General features: G+C 37.0%; 1 protein-coding gene across 1 annotated transcript; it reads right to left on the reverse strand.

The window, feature by feature from the left end:
- Positions 1–3563: 3563 nt before the first annotated feature.
- On the reverse strand, positions 3564–14181 carry PANK3 (pantothenate kinase 3). Its single transcript, XM_010213107.2, has 6 exons — positions 13777–14181; positions 11869–12122; positions 11065–11241; positions 9332–9455; positions 7319–7444; positions 3564–5978 (listed from the first exon to the last, which is right to left on the reverse strand). Exons 1-6 carry the CDS (start codon positions 14155–14157, stop codon positions 5928–5930), a joined length of 1113 nt encoding a protein of 370 aa, XP_010211409.2. The 5' UTR covers positions 14158–14181; the 3' UTR covers positions 3564–5927.
- Between the last annotated feature and the right edge of the window lie 6566 nt (positions 14182–20747).

Genomic DNA, 20747 nt, shown 5'->3' on the forward strand with positions numbered 1-20747 from the left:
ACAGTAAACAAGGAAGTGGAGACCTAACATGAGTGCAATGTATTAGAATAAGGCAACTTAAACAAATGGCTCTGAGAACTTCCATCCTAAATGGACTTGCGGTTCCTATTTTTGCCTGTCCATTTTGCTAAGCAACTAAAACAAACACTCTGAAGATAGAAATTGGTCTTTAGAAGGCCTGCATATGACAAGACAACAGACAAAAAATTAAAATGCTTGCTTGTTAAAATGCCAAAACTTATACGGTAGAAAACTGCAGATTATCAAAAGCCCTCTATTTCCTCTAACATCAATACACTTATTTTCATATTCTGTAATTTAATATTTCTCGAAGTACTAACTCACTACAGTCTTGTAATGAAATTAATTTGTAATGCACAGTATGAAAAAAATACCTCCTCCTAAAGGTTGTATTTACAGTTTTCTTAAATTGATGTTACAAGAAACGTGAAATGCTAGCAATTGATATCTATTGAAGATTAGCAACTCTTACACCATATTCCAGTTTATTTTAAAGATAGATCACTTTTTTTCTCTTTCTTTCCCTTTTCAACTCTTCCCCCACAAACACTACAGGAATGACTGCATTTCTTGAAGTTCTGGCAAAAGGCATATACGGATCTAGTGGTTACTAACCATTTAGACAGCTACAATGACAAAATAAGTGTGTGGGTATTGCTGAACTCTGGCACTGCAGTGATCTGTATCACAATGCACAGCTGGAATGTTAGGAGCCTTACAGAACGCGGCGCACAGGCCAAAGCTGTCAGCAACTTGCCATGTAAATAACTGCAGTCCACACAGTCCAAGTAAAAGGGAAGCTTGAAATAAGGGAAAAAAATCGCAAATCATAAAACTGAAGTCTGTCAAAAGGACCAGGCCATGAATATTTTATTTACAGTTCCTATTTAGATTCTTGATTTTCAGCAAGCGATTTAGCACCAGCAGGAACATGCTGAGTAGCATTACTATGTTCCCAAGGCAGAAGGCATCGAGGCCAAATCTTGCTCATTAAGTTTAAAATCATCTCTACTTAAGAGAATTGTCCGCTTGAGTTAGCAAAGTGAGCAGGATTTGGCACTCAGTCATTCTAACCTAGACTGCTCATACTCCATTAACACATGAACACTTATAAATATATTACAGCATCTTTTGAGATTTTCCCAAAAAGTGTGATTTTAAGAGGGTTTAATAACTTTACATGTGCAAAAAAGTAAACCAAACTCATAAAAGGCTTGTATGCAGATTGTTTTTTTAAACCTAGGGAACTGTACTATCTTACCACAGATGAGAGAACATTGGCAATGTTCCTCAGAAAATGTTATTAAAACTCAAAGCGGCAAGTGAGGAATTATCCCTCGATACTGCAGAGGGATAGTTCCTCACTGTAAGTTTTTTCTTCTCTCTCATATCTGTTGCATACTATACAACCTTGGTTATGTCTGATAAATCCAAATAATTCATGCAATTTATCTACAATTATCTTTCTGTGACTTAAACATTTCTGTTAACATTAAAAAAGACTCGAGCTGTATGTGTCAAGCATATTTTATAGCTCTGCACTGTAACCTACATTCTTGGTCACATACTTTTTATCTTACTCACAATAATTCTGTTTTCTTCTTAACCAAAGTAAACTCCTCTGCATATCGTATGACTTTTAAGCCTATGTTATCCAAAAAGGATCGAAACACTCCTTTTATTAGGAAAAAAAGTGACAAGGAAAAAACTACCTTAATTACATGTACGTGAACGAAACTGAATTGATCTCCGACTCCATTCTGAAATTAACTAACCTGTTTCCTCAAGATTAGAGCCATCCAGGTTCCACAGTGTGAAAGGCATGTTTAAAAATTAGTTTGAATGCAAATTTAGGCATTAATGTAAGTTATGGACTGAATTCATAGGACATGCCTAGTCTTTAAGGAGTACAAATTTGCTCTAAAGGGAAAAAACACACTTGAATTAGCTACAAGCGTCAAAATCCTGCTATTATTCTGAAGCCTCTGAAAAATGAGAAGTTGCTGCAACTTATCTGGATACTTTCTGAAGATCTGCACTGGATGGAGACAAGAGCTAGTATTACAGTCCTTAAAGGCAATAGAAGCACCTTGCACATTTGTTATCAAAGACACATTTGCAAGTAAGAATCTCACAGTACCACTGAAGGAATATTTAATGCATTATTCGAAACCATAATTGAACTTTTGTTTTTACTATACATATTGAGAGTAAACAGAAGCTCGTATTCTCTGCATGACCTCTGGTCATGTCCTAACGGTCGCATTAGGAAAGGAGGTCATCTCTGACTCGGTGGCACAGCCGCAGCGTACGCCCGCAAAACTCCCTACGGAGAGGGGGCCAAGTTCCTCAAAAGGCAGGCGGGAGATCTGAACAACTTTTAACCTTACTATAGGTTTGGTCCAGACCGCCAAATAAATGGTATCAGAGTTGCTTCTCTCTGAATTGTAGAAGAGGACTTATTAAAAATAATGGAAAAATGTTTCTATTTGAACCTCTGAGCTTCTGTAAAAATGACTGAAGATCTGTTCATTCTAGATTGCTAAATATGGAAAATATATTATAAAAAAGTTCCCTTCTTTTTCAAACGGCAGCTAGCTTAGGAAGAACTAGAAAGTTCAAAAAAAGTGGTTAAATTTAATAGCCATACCAACTTGGGATGGCTTGATATAAAATTAATTTATTTGTCTAGAAATACTTTATATTTTTCTGACTAAAAACTAGTATGATTTTTAGGGAGATACTGATACAGTAAAATTGTGCGTAATGCTTAGAAAGCTCAAGCGAGAGGGGTGACAGGAAGAAATGCAAGTGTAAGGGCTTTGGGAATAGAAAAGCCAGAAACTTCATGGAATTTTCCTGGAATCACTGAATACACTGGACCGGAGGGATCATTTCTATGACCAACAAAATTGCAATTTCTCTGGTGAGTGATATGAGCCAGGAAACCTCTTGGATCAAGTCCCAGTCCCAACAAAATTGGCATTATATGAAAAAATTAAAAGGCACTCAAATGGCTGATTGAGCTGAAAGTGATTACACAGTCAAGACAAGCTTTACGTTCTACTTTAGAAGTATCACAACTTTTAAAGAAGCTGTCCCACTTGAGAAGACACCAGTAGACCTGAGAAAAAACTAAGTTTCTTCTACTACAGTTCATGACAATGATCAGTTCTCTCTTAAGTCACTTCAACCAATTAGCTATGAAGAAAGGAAATAGCAAGTGTGAGGAGGAAAAAAAACAAAACAAAAAAACCCCCCACAGAACTCTACTGCAGTGATTCTGTATTAAAAAGAAAAAGCTTTTCAATCTATTTAGAAGATAGATTAAAACTTTCATAGACAATTTTACACGTATTTGTGACGCGTAGCATTTTTACTCATTGCCAGGTCATGCTTTGGAGACTCTAGTAACAAGTTTCAAGTTGAGAAAGAATAACCGAGACAAAACCTAAAAATGCAGCTTGATTACAGCACCCTTGGGCTTTTCAGCAGGCCTCAAACACTTCTCTGGTGGCTTCTGTAATAAATAACAGTTGTGCTGATTACAGCTACAGAAAAGAAATCAATTTTTAACCAAGCACAGGGGAAGAGAGAGAGGTAGGGCATGCTTCTTCATTCTCACAGTAGTTTCAATACAGTACGACTATTCGAGAATTACTTCAGAAGTTTATTTCATAACTCTGTACAGTTTACCTTAGAAGCGTCGTATCTTGACGTCACACCAATTTCAAAGGGTTTAAATTAACCAAGGTCCTCAGCTAACCATCTCCTGCATGAGCTTCTGGTTAAGGGCATAAGTTATTTCCAAATACTGCTTCAAATGCAGCTGTGTTTCAATAACACAAGATATGAGAAGTGAAGTAGCAACGAATATGGACTAAGGGAATTATTTCTAATCAAGTTATGGTAGAGGTATCTTGAAGGATTTACCCAAAAAAGCACAACATGCAAAGATTTCAAGAAACTGTCAAAATCCTCAGAATATTAAATTTTCAGGATGTTATTTTAGCCAAATAAAGCTTACCTTCCATAGTTCTTCATAACTTGAAAGAAATAGTAATGGAATTTATAAAAACACGCCATAGAAGCCACATCCACCTATTTTCTCAACTTCTCTGATTACCATGGATTAGTTGAATTGTGGGTGTAAATCATTCTTTTTAGTTTCTCTAGACTAAAACACTATCAAAGCAAGAAGAATGGAAGTGCAATGTGAGTACCGGAAAAATGCAATAATAGACCAAGCTGTACTTGGTATTGACACTGGGCTTAATGAAGTAGCTACTCTAAATTACTGCACTCTTGATGTCTACAGGAGCTTTTTCTTTTATAAATGGTATTAATATGGAACTCTGCATTTAAAGAAAAGACAGATGGCTGAAAATAGTACATAAAATTTTCTTACATGGTAGATGGATAGGTGGAGTGCTGTAAATACAATGTAGCCATGCTGTGGAATAATCCAGCAATCAGTTTTAAAAACATATTAAAACCCAACATAAATGTGCTCTTGTCTGGTTGCTCTTCATGCACTTATAGGAAACATTAAACATTAAAATCATAAAATTGGTCATTTCTTTACTCTATAAAGAAATATATAGCTAACATCTGTGTAATGCTCTTACTAATTTAAGATCTCACATTCCGGCTTCAAGACTAGATTTATTACACTAACCACAATTATAAATTTTTGAAGTATAAAGGAAAAAAAAAAAAAAACACAGTTCCAGAGTACGGATTTTATGCCAAGGCCACAGTATGATGAACAGTTCCATAATAACAAGGGCACTAAATATTGGTCCTTTTGGTGCTGCAATACAAACTCTGATGCTGTCCTTCAGAAATGAACTTCCAAATCCAAGCTAAAGGCTTTCATTTTTAATGTCTTATTAGATACTAAAGAACCCATAAAATGAAAGAGAAATCATATATTTTAACTGTAGCATGGACAAGTTCTTCTAACATACAAAGAAATAATGGGTCAAACTATCAGAATTACAAGGCCCCAAGTTTAGTCTGTTTTACAAGGGTCATCTTCAATGCTCAAAGGCTTGGTTGTACCTCGACAAGTGATGATATTAGAATTTCACTCATAAAATAGACTGAAAGCCAGAAGAGAACCAATTTTGGAAGCCATACCGTCTCAAATCCTCACTCTTTGAATCTTTACCCTAATCCAAAGACAGGAGAGAGCTTCTGAAAATACATGGTATATCTTCAATTAAGTGAAGAGGGCAAGTGCATACCTTTACCAAATCATCAAAACAACTACTTGCTCCTTTGCTTTGTCTGGTCTTTTGTCCTTTTATTTTTCCTCACTGAAAAACAAAGCATTAATATTTTTCTATCAAATCAGAAGGATTATTGTAACAAATAGTGTTAACCCATTGCTATTCCTACTGCAGGAAGCAATTGTGTGGAGCTTGCCCATCTTGTTGCTAGTACTCTGAAGCTGTTTATTCTGCAAGTACCCAAGGGAAATCTTACTCTTAATACAGCATAACTAATAAAAATAATTTTTCATTCATCAATTCTATTCAAAACATATGGGCTTAAAGCCTTAGGGGCAAACTCACAATATTTTGGGTCTGAACACTTAAAGGATTGTCATTCCTTCTTCTGGAAGCTTGTTTTCAGAGGATGTATTGCATATTAAAAGTTCAATACTGGCTATGTGTGCCGAAGAACATAAATGATAACCCTAACATTTCACTTTTCAATGCCCAAAAGAGTATAAACCCCTTCCTTACAATGGCAATATTCAGTAGCTTATCACTTCTTAAATTTAAAAACAGTTGCAGTAAATTTGCTGCTTTCATCTCCCCTCCCCATATTTAGTTTCCAATGCCATAAACAAGTGCCATCCAGGTGGAAAACAGTTCAGTGTAGTGACATCTGGTATCTCAACTGAAATTTGGCAACCCAAGAAGAGCACCAACAGCTCCAAAGTATCCCTGTTCAAAACAAACAAATAAATATTTCAGCTTCAACTAGAAAATTAAACACAGCACTTATCACACATTTCAATGACAGAGTATGAGGAAGATCAACAATAAAGAGCATACACTTCAAAATATCTTCTTCCAAACATTTTATCCTTAACTCTAAGAGATTCCCCACAAAGTCTACATGCTGCAGGATTTCCAAGACAGATTTCCAAAGATTTCCTATTCCAAAGTGGATAATGAATCAGTTTGTTTTCTTCTTTTTTTTCTTCCTCCTAGAGGCACTACATGTTCTCATTGCCAATGGACAGTCCAACCATAGCTATTCCCAAAATGCAAGTTAAGATTTCTTAAATTGCACCTTAAGTTTGTAAAGAAAGTATCCCCAGACTTCAATGCCATTTTTTGAATGCATGCTTAGGCTGTACACAAAAATCCATGTTCATCTGTTAGATTATCTTTCCCTGCAGTAAAGGAAGATGTTCTCCCACTCTACATATATGTAATATAAAATGATTTCACAACAGTCTTTGGAATCTATACTGAATTCAAAATATATCCAAAAAGTATCTGAAGGGGTAGAACTAACAAGGAACCCTCTGTTATTACTATCACCAGAACAGAGCACTGGTCAGTGTTAGGACAGGCCATAAAGGAAACAAGCAAAAAAGTGGTCAGAATTGACTGAAGGGAAGGAGAAGTAACACTGTATAATATCTGTAGGACCAAAGTTCGAGGAGATTTCCCACCCCTTACTAAAAAGCTACAGGTCTCCCAGCAGCTGGACCAGTCATTAATACTGATTCTCTGTATTTTAACCGGAACGTCTCTCAGCATAATCCACAGTTTGTATCTACTGCCCAAAAGCAGACTGCTCACAGAGCATAAAATTACTTTGCAAAAAGCTTAAGATCTGGCCGTGGAATCATGAAAGCAACCCTGGTCAAATGCAGTATTGATTTGCAGTATGTTGCTCGAGCTTAACTGAGATCAACATAAATATTTCAAATGCTCATGCCTGAGACGCCACCATGATCTCTTGAAATACAACACTTAACTATTGTTTCTACCTACAAGCAAGGAAAGATAGGTTAATCTTCGTTTGAAACTTAAATTCCTTGTCCTTGGGCAAATATCTAGCCAGAGCAGACACTCTAAACTGACTAAAACTCCTTTTGTGTCAGTGAGAACTGTCCCCAGAGAATCGACAGAGCATGAGAAACCTCATCTCATTTTCAGTGTTCACTGAACACTGAGTATCTCCAGATATCACACTTGAGAGCTATTCAATATGTGCATTTTTAATTCATGGTAAAACAATACATACGCATAAATGAACCATAACATACCTCATGTTCTAGGAACAAGGCCTTCAGTTGGCCTTTTGACCAGTAATCCAGTGCATATGCAAGAAGCTTCATTGACAAAGTATTCACACGTAAAAAATTGCCAACAAAGACAACTCTGTTTATTTTCTAAAAAGAACAAAAATATAACACAGGAATTAGATCTTTTCATTATTCAACATGCCTGTGAAAAAACTAAGGTATGAAAACAATAAGCAGAAAACAAAACAAAGTAAAACATGGTTCCAACATTGACATGTAGCACGCCTGTGGAGAAGAACAGTCCAACGCGTCCCACCATATCAATAAAGTTTTATTATACAGACATGTGCATTTGTACCTCAAATTAACTGAATAAGCATCTGCAGTAACTAAGTCAAAGCTTAGACAGAAGTAAAATAAAAGACCGGTACTTTTATTGGGTAGAGAAGACTCAATGCCTTCATAGCCCTGTACAATGCTGCTTGATCCATATGCAACAAGGCAGCACTGTAAAGAAGCCGAAGACAGTAAGAAATAACAGATGTCCACTTCATCTTCACATATCAAAACAGCTCAGGATAAAACTAGACTAGGACTTAAATACATAGTCAAAGTTGTGAATTTTATTTAAATGATTTTCTTTTTATTCTCCCCCCTCCCATTTTCCCCATTCACTGAAATAAAATTGACATGAAGTGGAATGGTCAATGAATAGAATTAATAGAAATCAATGAATAGCAATATCCACGTTGTTACTAAGACCATTACGACAACTTGAGCTGTAATCAAAAGCAAATGCACGCTAAGTCCTTTGATTACCTTGATTAGCTCACACAAAATGGCACCAAGCAAATTTGCTCAATACTGGGAAGCAGAAATCCATTCTGTCTTTATTCATCAGTTCAAGATATTAGTTTGCATATCCATATTAGATGTATCTTATGATGTGATATAGCTGGCACACATCAAGAAAAAAAAACTTTGACTATATCTAATTTGTATGTCTCTATTATTTTAGACTTATACTTATTTACTCCAGCCTTTATATGCAAATTGTGTAACTTTGCAAGAATTACTATTCCTACAACACGGATGACTTAGATTGCTGATACATGCTGCTAGCTTCATGCTTATTTAAAAACAGAGAAGTTAACGAGGTTGTTAAACGAGATTTATATGAGTATCATGACCACGGTCTTTATGCAAAGCTCTTCACAGAGCGGCCTTTAGCTCAGAAAGGTATCACTAAGCCTCAAATCATTCAACGTCTGTTGATGATTAATGTGATTAACGGATGATCAGTGGATGATCAGCTAGCTCTTCCGGGTGCCCTTTCCTAACTTAAATCCACCTAGGCTCTTAGTTATGCGATCTACCTCCCCTCTCCGCAGCATCTTAAACTCTACCATTCTCAAGGCTGCCACTGACATGCCTGGCCATTATTTTCTCACTCCCAAGTCCAGGTCAGGGCTTTCCCTAGCCAGCCTGTCAAAAAGTTGTCCTCAACACTCCAGAAGTCTGGATCGCTTATGTTACTCTTCCAATACAGGTTGGAGTGGTCCCTCATGAGAGCCAAGCCTTGCAAGCATGATGTTTCTTCCACCATCACAAGGATTTTGCCTTTGTTCCTCAAAAAGTGTCCAGGGCTTAGAAAAGTCCAAGCCCTATTGGTGACACCAGCCATGCGGCCAGGTGTTTCGCAAGGGGATGAATTTACTTCTCTCCCAGCCTTCTCCCTAGATGTCAAGATTAAGACCACCATTTGGGTGCCCAACTCCTTTAACTCAGCTCTCAGAGTCACACAGTGAGTCTGGATCTTTTAAGTGGCAAAAAACTTATTTGCTACTAAATTTCCATTATCAAGTCAAAATACTCAAAATATTCAGGTCCAAATCCCAGTTTCATTAATACAACTTGTTCTTTTTTGATTTGAGAAAAGACTAGAAGATTTCAAATGGCCTATCATTTTGGCAGTCCTATAATCTGAAGCCACCCGGTAAGATCTACAGATCCTTCAATTCTAGAATTGTTTACCTCATTTACTGCACACATCCGGGCAATAGACCCAATATTATTGGTGATTGTGACCAGTATGGCTCTTGCCAGGTCTTCTTTACTCACAGACTCTCTCTTCTCTTTGTAGATCATATTCCCAAAACTAGAATAGGAAAAAAAAGTACCTAGTAATTTGGGTGCATTTCTAGTCATCTCAGAGTGAAATTTTTATGCAAAAGCAGAACTTATCTCATTTATTCTTAAATAACTTTTCAAGCCCTTATTAAATGCAGTAATTTGACAACTAACCCCATAATGCACATATCTATACAGTAAAATAGCAATCTCATTAAAATGATGACTACCAACAAATTTTCATTTACACTGCCAGTTTTCATGAAGAAGCATCTACAAAAGAAAGCAGCATTTTTCTTGGTTTGTTCTTGGCAAAATTATACTGTAGCCTAGACAATGCAAACAAAGCCCATACATAAATCAGATGCTTAACTCTCCAGCTTCTCATGTTTGCTTCTTCATTAAAACCTACCCTCTGAAAGTAGCAGAAGAAAAACACAGACGAGCTGAATGGCTGTGTTCCATCATAAAACAATCAAAACCAGAAAACACAGGGCTGACAAACGGCTAGGTCACTAAATAGTAACCTGAGACTTAGGTTGTACAAATCCAATTAATTTTCACCCCTATCCACAGTATATTGCTTCCTACAAATAAATAACAACAATAAGAAAAATCAAGACAAGTTTCTATAGCTATGCATGGCATTTTACCACTAAGGAACCCATGCCACACCTAAGGTCAAAGAGCCAGAATTCTGAGGATTCTAAGACTCATACAGCCATAAAAGTTTAAGGGTGTTAATAAGTGAGAACAACAGCAACTACCCACACGGTCACTTAAGATGAACTAGAAGTATAAAACTGTACATATTAAATCTTCTCTGCAGATATATTTTCTAAACTCAGCTGACTGGATTTAGATGGTGGGAAAGGAAGAAAAATTAAGTTGTGTGAATGATAACCTCTTTACTACCAAGTAAGGTTAAAGGTTTACTGAACTCTGTTAAGTACAGATCAGTTTCAATCTGAAAGCCTACTCTTCTTGCATTTCTTAAAGGTAGAAAATCATAAGATTCCCCAATGGAAGTAAAAAGAGCAGTTATGTCAAAATTCCTCTGTAACACAGTCAAATACAAACATCTGCAGGTGCAGGCTGTTTATGTTCAAGAGCCCTCAAATTTGTAGCTAAAAAATTCTCAGGTGCCTGTAATAACCTCCGCATAACAAAAAAGCAGAGTCATTCCAGAAATGAAGAGATGCTAAAAAAAGAAAAACTGAAGTCTCTCCTTCCTCTTTCATGTCACTCCCAGCTGGACAAAGGGCCTACTAAAAGATTCTCGGAAGTCAACAAGTAACTGCTATTATTCTCTCATTTGTGTTTGTCACTCCTGAGATCACTCCTGTAATTAGCTCATGTGCTGACTCATGAGGGAAAAACAAACAAAAAAAACGCTCATCGGTATGACTTATCACATGTAATTTTTCAGTCACATGCCACCACGTGGCTTTACATCTCACAAAACCTAAGTAAATATATTTTTATGGCAGAAAATGTTACTTCAGTATAAGTGTGCAAAAAGCACTTTTCTCTATATTGACATTTTAAGTCTCCTTTTTTCTTCTTCTTCCCAGTATGCTAAAGTTTCAAAAAAGGCTTGTGCATGAGAAAAGATGCATAGCAGGTTTCTTTATTACCTGGATGCTACTGCCCATCCTGGTAAGCCAAATCTTTCATAATCTCCTCCATAAATATCTCGAACCAGCTTGTCAGCATGTGTGCTGTCTCCTTTGGATGCCATTTCCAGAGCTTCTTCAAAACTTTCACAGCCCGTTAACAAACTGCATAAACCAAGAAAGGTCCCTCCACCTAGACTAATAAGAAAAAAAAAGCTTGCTTTTAAACAGCATTTCTTCAGATCAGAGATTCTCATGCTACAACCAATATGCATCCACCCCTCCAGCTTCTATTTCAGCTTGGTAGACAATTTACAAAATTCTCTACTTTTTTGCTTACTATAATCAGGTAAAAAAGGATATAAGTCACTTGCAAGAAGCTAACTGTACAGCAAGCAGCAGCAAATAGGCATCAAAATGCCAGCTGGAAGATGTAAGAGACTGAAATGCCACACGTCTTACCGCTCTTGCTGGTCCTTGAATATTTATTTTAAAACACATGTGGACATATTTATTGGTACATGGCAAAAGACATATAAGTACACTAAATCCTATCAAAGTTTAAGCCAAAATCCATAAAACACACTCATATGAAGCACTTACAAAACACATCAGCTGACAGAGAAAATACTGACTAAACCGCCTCAATAACAAAGCTATGGAGCTGATGCATCAGTAAACTAAAGGTTAAATAGTTTTCCACACTTTAAGGAGAAAGGAGGGGATAAGAGAAGGGGGTAGGACTCAAGATGAGGCAACATTTTGTAAACACAAAGCTACAGTTCCAAACAGTAACAGAAACAACTTCATTTTTTCATTTATTACCTTGTTCCAGTTACTCTTTTATAGTCATCTTTGGAATGGACTGATAAAATACTGACTCCTGAACCAATGTTAACTACCAGCAGTGGATATGGGTCATCCAGGTTAAAAGGCATCTTTTGGCATCTTTCAGGTTCCGAGGCATTTTCAAAGTAATAGCACTCTGCCTGCCCGTTGAAGCTGACAGAGTCTATATACAACAAGCCTTTGACAAGGCAGTCAAGCTCATCCAGTTTGTGCAGCTGGAGGTTTCCAATCTGTGTCAAAGAGGAAAAAAAAAAAGGAAAAAAGTTAGCATAACCTAACATAACCTAAGCATGCTACAAATTAATGAGTATACATATATTGCCTAACTTTAAGCAGTTAGATGACTAATTCATAAACTCCAATTCAACTATAAAGTCAACAAGCATTCACAGGTAACTCTGAGTGTGCAAACATCTCCGATATGGATATGGATCTTAGGTTCACATTAGGCAAGGCAGGCAGTATAAAGATCTGTTTCCCAAAGCTCAGCAATGTAATTTTGACATAAGCGGACATGTATCAGCACCATTTTTTCAGCACTCTATATCAACAATGATCAGCAAGTACCATATAGGCTCCATCTAGGGCTATGATGGTCCACTGACACACCTGCACACCTTTCCAAGGCTTTTGTTGGAGCGGTAGGGGCAGGGCTGGACTTGCCCTCCCCTCTTAAAAATCAGTCATTCCTAGGATGTCATTTTCAGAAGACAGCTTTCTAAGCTCGCTTTCGACAGCAGCCTGCTGCACGGTCAGACCCGGCCGCACAGCCTGACCCTGACACCCGCACTAACTCACAATATTTCTCGCCCCCTCCTCTTTCTGCAGCCCACTGTGGCTCTTCACGCCAGGGCACAAGAGTTCATCACATTTCATAATTGAGTAGGTCAGGGAAATTGTGAGTCACTGAAACACAGAAGTGTCGGTTTTGGAAGGCACTTCTGAGGATCATTTGGTCCAACCCACACAAGATAATTTTGTGGGGTTTTAGAAGCTTAAGTAGCTCTGCTGTACAAATTGTGACGCTACCCCTCCACAGTTGTGCTGGCCAACCACAGGCCTGGCGGGAGACTGGAGATACAGGCAGATTTTGAAACAATGCTTTTTGTATTCGGTACATTAAAAAAAAAAAATCTTCTTGCTTCTGGAACCTCAAGAGGACTGTGACTTTTTTCAAGCAAGGACATGCACATACTAAATATTGTGACATTCCCAGCTAGTGATAACACGACTGTAGTAATTTCAGATGGAAGCACCATCTGAACAAAGCATCACTTTTAATCATCAAGGGAAGAACCAAAGCACCTCAGAAAAATAAAATCTCTTTGGAGTCAAAAAGATTGTTTTATAGATATTCATACTGCCTGTTAATATCTGTTATATATATTATATATATTCATATCTTAACATGCCACTAGGTTAAATTCATCAGGATAATCAGGTCCCCACTTTCATATGAATTACCCTTCATAAAAGTAAGGCTGGAGAAAACTACCAAAGGCTAAACAGGAAAGAAAATCTGAAGCAAGTTAAGCATCACAGCAGTTTAAGTAAATTTCCCAGGAAGAAAACAAAAACAAAAGGATTAGTCATCTTCCATAAAGGTGTCTTGCATTTTACTGTATATATGGAAGCACCTTTAAGCTACTTAGTTATCTGGCATCGGATCAAAATGCCAGCAGTTCCCTCCTAGCCCTCTCTTTGGCTATGATGACGACAGCAGAAAGAATACTTCTAGATAACATACTTAAGAGTCTGAAACACAAATTAACAGTTAATCATCAACAAGCATTCCACATTTCCTCAAAATATTGCTTATTCTAACCCACCAGCGGCAATGCTATTATACAACAGCTTCAGTACAAGGAAAGATAGGCTACCTACTGTGCGAAAGTCTTCTTCAAACTTGTAAGCGCCACCTCCAGTGGCACAAAGCACCGTATGTAGTGTTGAAAAGTTTTTATTTCTTCCCATTTGGATAAAAGTCGGCAAATCATGAGTTGGGAACCGAATAAAGTGCAAGTTTCCTCTTCGACCAAAAATTGTTAAGTCCTTCAGTTCAAGGTGGACGTCTCGAATGCCAGTGGATCCATAGGCTACGTTAGAAGTCAGGTATTTGCGGATACTCTTCAAGCTTTCAACCTCCTCTTGCTCCTCCTCTGCAGTGATATCAATAGGTTCAAAATATGCAAGTTTCACTAAAGTCCCCCCAATGTCCATGCCAAACCATGGGAAAGCTGTAGAGAGATAAAACCATCGATCCATTAGCTTGGTTAAAAAAAAAAAAAAAAAAAAGCGAAAACAAAATATGTAATTTAAGAATGAACCAGCAGTATACTTTTCAACAAGGAAAGTATAACAAAAATCTTTGTATGAGAAGCTAGCCAACAACACTAAAGTATTTTGACTTTTTTGCACTTTTTTAGCATAACTGCACAAAGATTTTCTTAACTGGAATTCCACTGTTTAGGTCATCTTAAACTGTCCTTTGAACATGCCTGTATCAATAAACCTTCACAACTGTGTGTGGTGAAACAGATTTTCAGTAATGCCATAGCAAACAAAATGCCTTTATCTTAAGAGTTTTCCTCCAAAGTTTCCCAGAAACTTTGTTTCAGAAGCAAAATGTTTAAGAATAAACCACCAGCTAGAAATGTCATATTTCTTTTTCTAACCATCATTTTTTAAAAGAAATATTCTGTAAAATTCTTTTATTTCTTCAAATGCCATTAATGTATTACAGAAACATGAAACTCTTCAGCAAATAATGTTAACATGTTCATCAAGAACAACATGTAGTTAAAATTACAGTCGATTTATATTATCAGTGGAGCTTTATCCTTGGAAAGAAAGGCCTACCAAAATATTTTAAATATTTTCACATATTTAGTCAAGACTGGACAAGAGCCCTATCTTTTATAACATATGGGCAAAAGTTAAAGGAAGGAACGCTTAGAAGTTGCCTCTACTTTCAGAAATGGATGTTCAGAGAATATTGCCAAACATTGACAAAAACAGATCAAGTCAGTAGCTTGACCAATATCATAAAAGATGTATTAAAAAAAAAAAGATTTAAGTCAAATTTAACTCCATGTGGAAAAAAAAAATTAAAAGCAACAAAAGTGAGAAAATGTAATAAACACATTTCAGGGAACTTCACTTAATCTTTTAACAAATTCTCTTTTCAAGCCTCAGTACTACCAAAAGGGATTTTAGTACTGCGCTGTTCCTGCAGTGTTAGAATGTCAGAAGAAACAGCAAGGGCAGCTGCTGGCATGGAGTGAAACTAAGAACGTGAGTGCTAATAAAATTTAAATAATGTACCAAATAAAACAAAGCTAGTAAAATATAAATGACTTATTAAGGCTTTTCCTTTATCTACGGAAGAGTAAGATCAGTCAAAACGTTTAAAAAAAAAAAAAAAAAGTCAAAAATGTATTCAACAACTGGATGCCTGACTGGTTTGCCTGGAGAAAAAACACCCTAGGTAAAAACATCCATTTTTCTGTCAACTACTGAAAAAAGCGGCTTCATTTGCAGAGTTAAAATCAGGCCACAGAGAGAGTTAGCACCAAGGACTAATGAGAAAATGACCGAGATCACAGCCAGGTTCCCCACACCACTTCCTCTGCGCACGAGCGCCAAGCTAATTGTGTCATTGTCAGCGGCTGCCCCATCTGCTTTCACATCACCCGTACAAGCAGCCTGGCTATTACCTTGCAGCAGATATATGACCACTCTGCCCAAGATGCAGCTGCTACTATTTGGGACATGTTCAAAGCTCAGCAGTTTCGACTCTTACTTATGGGTATCCACAGCACAATTGCCAGCACGGTCTCATCAAATTCATGGAAAACGTCAGTTCCAGGATAGGCCTCTCTTTGAAAGCTGCCTTTGAACCAAAACAGCACAAAGGCTATCTTGGGCTGAGGATATATAAAACATTTTACAAGCAGTATTTTCACATTCAAATCTGTAGATCATGCTTTCTTCTGAAGCATCTAGGAGCTCAATCACCACCTTAGGAAACAAACAGTAACAACAAAATAGACATTACGTTGATCCTTACTACCATGCTACTTAAAGACATGTGTCCGCCTCAAGCCTGTATCTCTGCAGATATCGAGCTTTGAGGACTCTAATCTGTTCTGAAGCTTCTATGCACAAGGAGTGTCAATGCACCTAAAGCAGTGTCTTTCTGCACCTCTTTGGTTACCTCATCATGTAAAGATTTTTCTTAGCTCTTCTTCTTCCAAACTGACCTATTTCCTAGGAAGGTTCTACAAAGAGTGATGCAGAGCTCAGAAGGTGCCCTTGTGGAGAATTAAATCATTATTCACAGACTAAATCCATTGTCTTTTCAAAGTTCTTATTTTTGTGGAGGTCAATTGCATTTTGAATACTGAACAGAAAAGGAGAAGTTGAGCTTCTCAGTGAACTTAATTGCCTTGGACAAATTGCATGACTTCCCAGAAACATATTTTCTACTTCTCGAAAGTCAAATTAAGCTCTTTTCAAGATATACACAGTTGTTTTACCATCTGATAAGAGATGAATATCCAAAGCAGAACACAAGCTTGCAAAGGCAAAAAGCATAGCTGAATGTGCCACTTCAAATTAAACCATCTCCAACAAGAAGCAAAAGGGGTATCAAAATACCCCTTTTGACATCTCAATTCCAAATCCAGGTATTACCTCATTTCCAGGCTCTGCCATGAACCACTGCGTGGCCTAAATTACAACAGCAACCAAGAACCTTTTATAAAGCAACTGCTTGTTCTCTATGTGATGTAAAGCTGGCTTTGAGAGGCAAGCTGCTCATAATTAAGAAATAAAAGAGTAACTCCTAGAACTGTTTCCTGCAATCTAGAAAAGCACTTCCTATGCAGGAAGAGTATTACAATGAAACTTGTGTTCAACTAATACTACAACAAGAAAACCCAAGATGACAGATTTTAAATTACTATTATTGAGAGCATGCAGATGATCCTAATTTTGTTATGTCTGCAATTGTCAAGTTTTTGGGTGTTTTGGCTGCAATCCAAAAATAACTTACGCCTCATCATATAATGTCTTTAAACGCCAGCAAAAAGTAATTACAATAAAAATCGTTCTCAGCTCAATAAAAGCATAAAGCCTGATGCACTTGCCTCTTTTATGCATCCTGCTTCATCTGGGCAGAGGGCTCTAAGTCCTGTTCTCAAATCATGTTATAGTATTTTGATTTCATATGTCCATTTTGGACAGTATTTTCAGAACTGTAGGAAGCATACAATCAAACAATTATTTCCCCCTTATTTAGTCAAGTATAAGATTTTTCCAGTTTAACATGCTAAGGACAAGAACAACCCTCCCTGCTAAGCTCTTTCCTTTGAAGGAAACAACACAGATTTGCAACATAATTACAGCTTTATTCTCCTCACTGTAACATAAAGTAAGAGCTTGTGCCAGCCCTATACTAAATTAACAAAAATTAGCCTTTGAAGAGGAACTAATTCCTAACATTTGGGAGGGAGCTGTTAACATGAGAAAACTTTTACAGTGACAGTAGAAAACATGGGACCAGATTTTGTGTCAGCATTGCACAGTTGCTTATATTTTCCACACAAACTAGATACAGATCAAAGCCTTCAGCTTATTTTCTTGTGGCTTACCCAATGCTTAAGTGCAATGTTGTCTTGTTTTTACTTTAAAAATTGACAGTAACAGATAGCGCTCATGACACAAGGTTTTACAGTTTATATTAATACAGAATTGGTTTTATGTTCCTACTAGCCCTGAAATGAGGGGCCAAACCTGTGAAAGGTAGGATCTCCACTGCATCCTCTGTAAATAACTCCCAGTGCCTTATGTGGAGTGACATTCCAAATTTATTTTCCCAGCCAGGAGAATTTAAGACACTTGGACCACTTCAAATACAACTGTGAATTTCAGGACAGATGCGAAACATTAAGTGTACTGCAGTCCACAATTCCATACTGGTTGAAAACACAAGAAAGGAAAATTTCCATGTAACTGTATGAAAGCTTGTATTTGTCAGCACCGCAACAGCTCTTTGTAAAAGCAAGCAAGACAATCAATTTTTAAGCAAAAAATTTATCTACTAATCTTGCTCAGGATGGCTTTTGATAACAGAATTTTGATCCTGTTCTTAGTCATTAACTGTAAAGAAAAACAAGTTCACTAGGCAGAATTTGTTATACTGTGCTATTTTACAGTTTGAGTTAAAAAACAGAAACTTAAACTAAATATATTTGACCATTCCTCTAAATACATTTTCCTCTATGTGCATATACATAAGCTTTTTATATGTGCCTAAAACATAACTTGAATGTAACAGAGTTAAGTTTAATGGGAAACTAACATTTAAATCAGCTTGAAGTCTAAAGAAACCAGCGTGTGTAACAGGACAACTTAAGAGAAAGTACACCCAGCATCTTTGACCTGCTATATCAAGATATTTCAACATTACTGGTAGAACACAAGCTTCCTTTGTTGTACTAATGTTGCACAGATGTGAGTACATGAGCATCTAGAGAACAGAATTTATTTCATCTGTTCTCAGACCTTTAGATATCTGGGATTTTTCTTACTTAAGTAGTTTTATAACAGTATTGTTTTGTTGTTAACTAACCCAAGCCCCTTGCATACTAGATTTGGGCTGGGTAGGATTCAACATTCCTTACAGGAGATTTAATTTTCCTGACTAGCTGAGCAGTGTAAATTTAGTGTCTTTTCCAAATTTAGGTTAACATACACAAAGAGTAACTCATGGCAAGAAAAAAAGCCACTCCAAATTTGCATATATTTTGTCTAGAAAATATAGATTCAAAAGTTAATCTAGTTCAACATCATAATGTTCAGCCTGTAAAACAAATAATAGATTAAAATTTAACCGAGTATTTCACTAGCTGCAGTCTTTTTACATAAAATATTGGTCTGTGGCAGCAGATAATACTGAATAGCAATTATCAAACAAAAAAACAAGGAAATGAGTAACAAATACAAAGTAAAAATGCAAATCTTGCTCTAGGATCATATGTCAAGAGTACCGTATACAAAACAAAGGTAACTATTCTGCTCTGCTCAGCTATGGCAAGGTTTCAATTAGATTACCATCTTGGAAAAGAAAACAAAAACACTGAGCCTTCAGAACAGATAACAAAATAAAGAAACCTAGCATGACCAAGAAGATGTGTCAAAGTGCCTCATTTTGCTTTCTGAAAACAGAGGTTGCTTGAAGTGCTCATCAGATTCTTTTCTCTTCTCCTTACCTTCACTCTGCAATACGTTTGTGAATTCTCCCTCAATGTAAGTGCTACTCCATACCCGCCATTCCTGGCCAGTCTGGCAGAGCTTGCGTGGCCCAAGAAGACAAGCAGCTGCTCCCTGCTCCCTTTCACCTGGGAACCGAACTTATATCCAGCTACCAGGAGCTCCCCAGCTGCATGACTGAATCTGCTGGACTAGACAATAAATTACTGTGTAGGAGGGAAACAGGTAACAGCAGTAAAAGTTTTAGACTGATCAAGTCTTTGACACAGTCTGGGGGAAGGAAAACAGTCAACAGCTTGGCTGTTAAAGAGAGTCCTGAGCTTTTCTTACTATTTAATCTGATATAGTCATTGCTATTAACTGGCATGACTTCATTATAAAGCTTATGGAATCTGCATAAGCAGATGTTTAAGGATGGAGTGGACAGACATCCAGTGAAAGGTATGCAAGACAATGCTTTTTCACACACACAAACAAGATCTTACTAAAATTATCAGGCACTGTTACATTCTCTACAACCATTTTTTCCATTCCTCTCATTTACCCTACTGGAAAAATGTCTCTATCAAATTCTGTAAACCTACCATGCTTTCCTGTTAAGCCAGCTCCAGCATGCTACAGAGAAACCACATGTACTGCAGGTGGCCCTCTGCAATTAAAGCTAAAGAGGAACAGCTGCAGTATCACAGCCACAAGTAGATACCAAATAAACTTGGCACAAGACAAAATACTGCTACCTTGATCTTCTCCTTCCTGGTTTAACTTAACTGCGGTGAGATTTCAGTAGCAATTTCTTCAGACAGAAGTTTTTAAGGCAGTGAGATATGCTACGCAGACGCATAAGCTTAGATTTACACAAATACAGTGTAAACTAGTAAATCCAGTATTATCAGAAATTATTCAGTATTATTAGAAATATGAGTCTGTAACATCAAATTAAGACTAAAATCAGCTTTCAATGATTAATAAAAAATAACAGCACGTTACATGACTAAACAGCAAGTTCTATGAACACAAAAACCACTTTAGAGAGATTCTTCAGCAACTTAAAATACTTTTTTTCAATTCTACTAAACAAATCCTCCAAGGAATCACTGGACCCATAATGTCTATATTTGTCTATAGAACCAGATTAGACAAGATTTTTGTCCTTCTTCTCTATCAAAACAGCATTCTGCACATTTCTATTATGTGCTTTAATGCATTAGGAACTCTGGATTGCATTTAAGTGGGACATAGGCATTTATTTTTTATAAATGTTTTTTAAACAAGCTGTAAATAAGTAATGTGTACTATGTACCAAATATCAAAAGTCTTGGCATTTCTCTGTTTATTACATCTTAGAGACAAGGTCACTTGAGCAGCACAGTGCTCTGGCCCTTCCCTTCTCTCTCAGGTATCTTGCACCCATCCGCCAGTACAAAGTGCTCTTTCCAAACCATTCCCTCCTATGCTCCCCTTTAGAGCACCTCAACAGTTGCTTTGCAAGGTGCTTTGAGCTTATATTTATCACCTTCATCCTAAATAGCCTTTGGCAGTTTTTTCTATGGAAGCCGGCCCTTCTTCCTCACATGGATTTC

The sequence above is a fragment of the Tinamus guttatus genome, unplaced genomic scaffold (assembly GCF_059628265.1).
Source record: "Tinamus guttatus ecotype Peru unplaced genomic scaffold, ASM5962826v1 Tinamus_guttatus_pri_ptg000155l, whole genome shotgun sequence".
Classification (NCBI taxonomy): Eukaryota; Metazoa; Chordata; class Aves; order Tinamiformes; family Tinamidae; genus Tinamus; species Tinamus guttatus.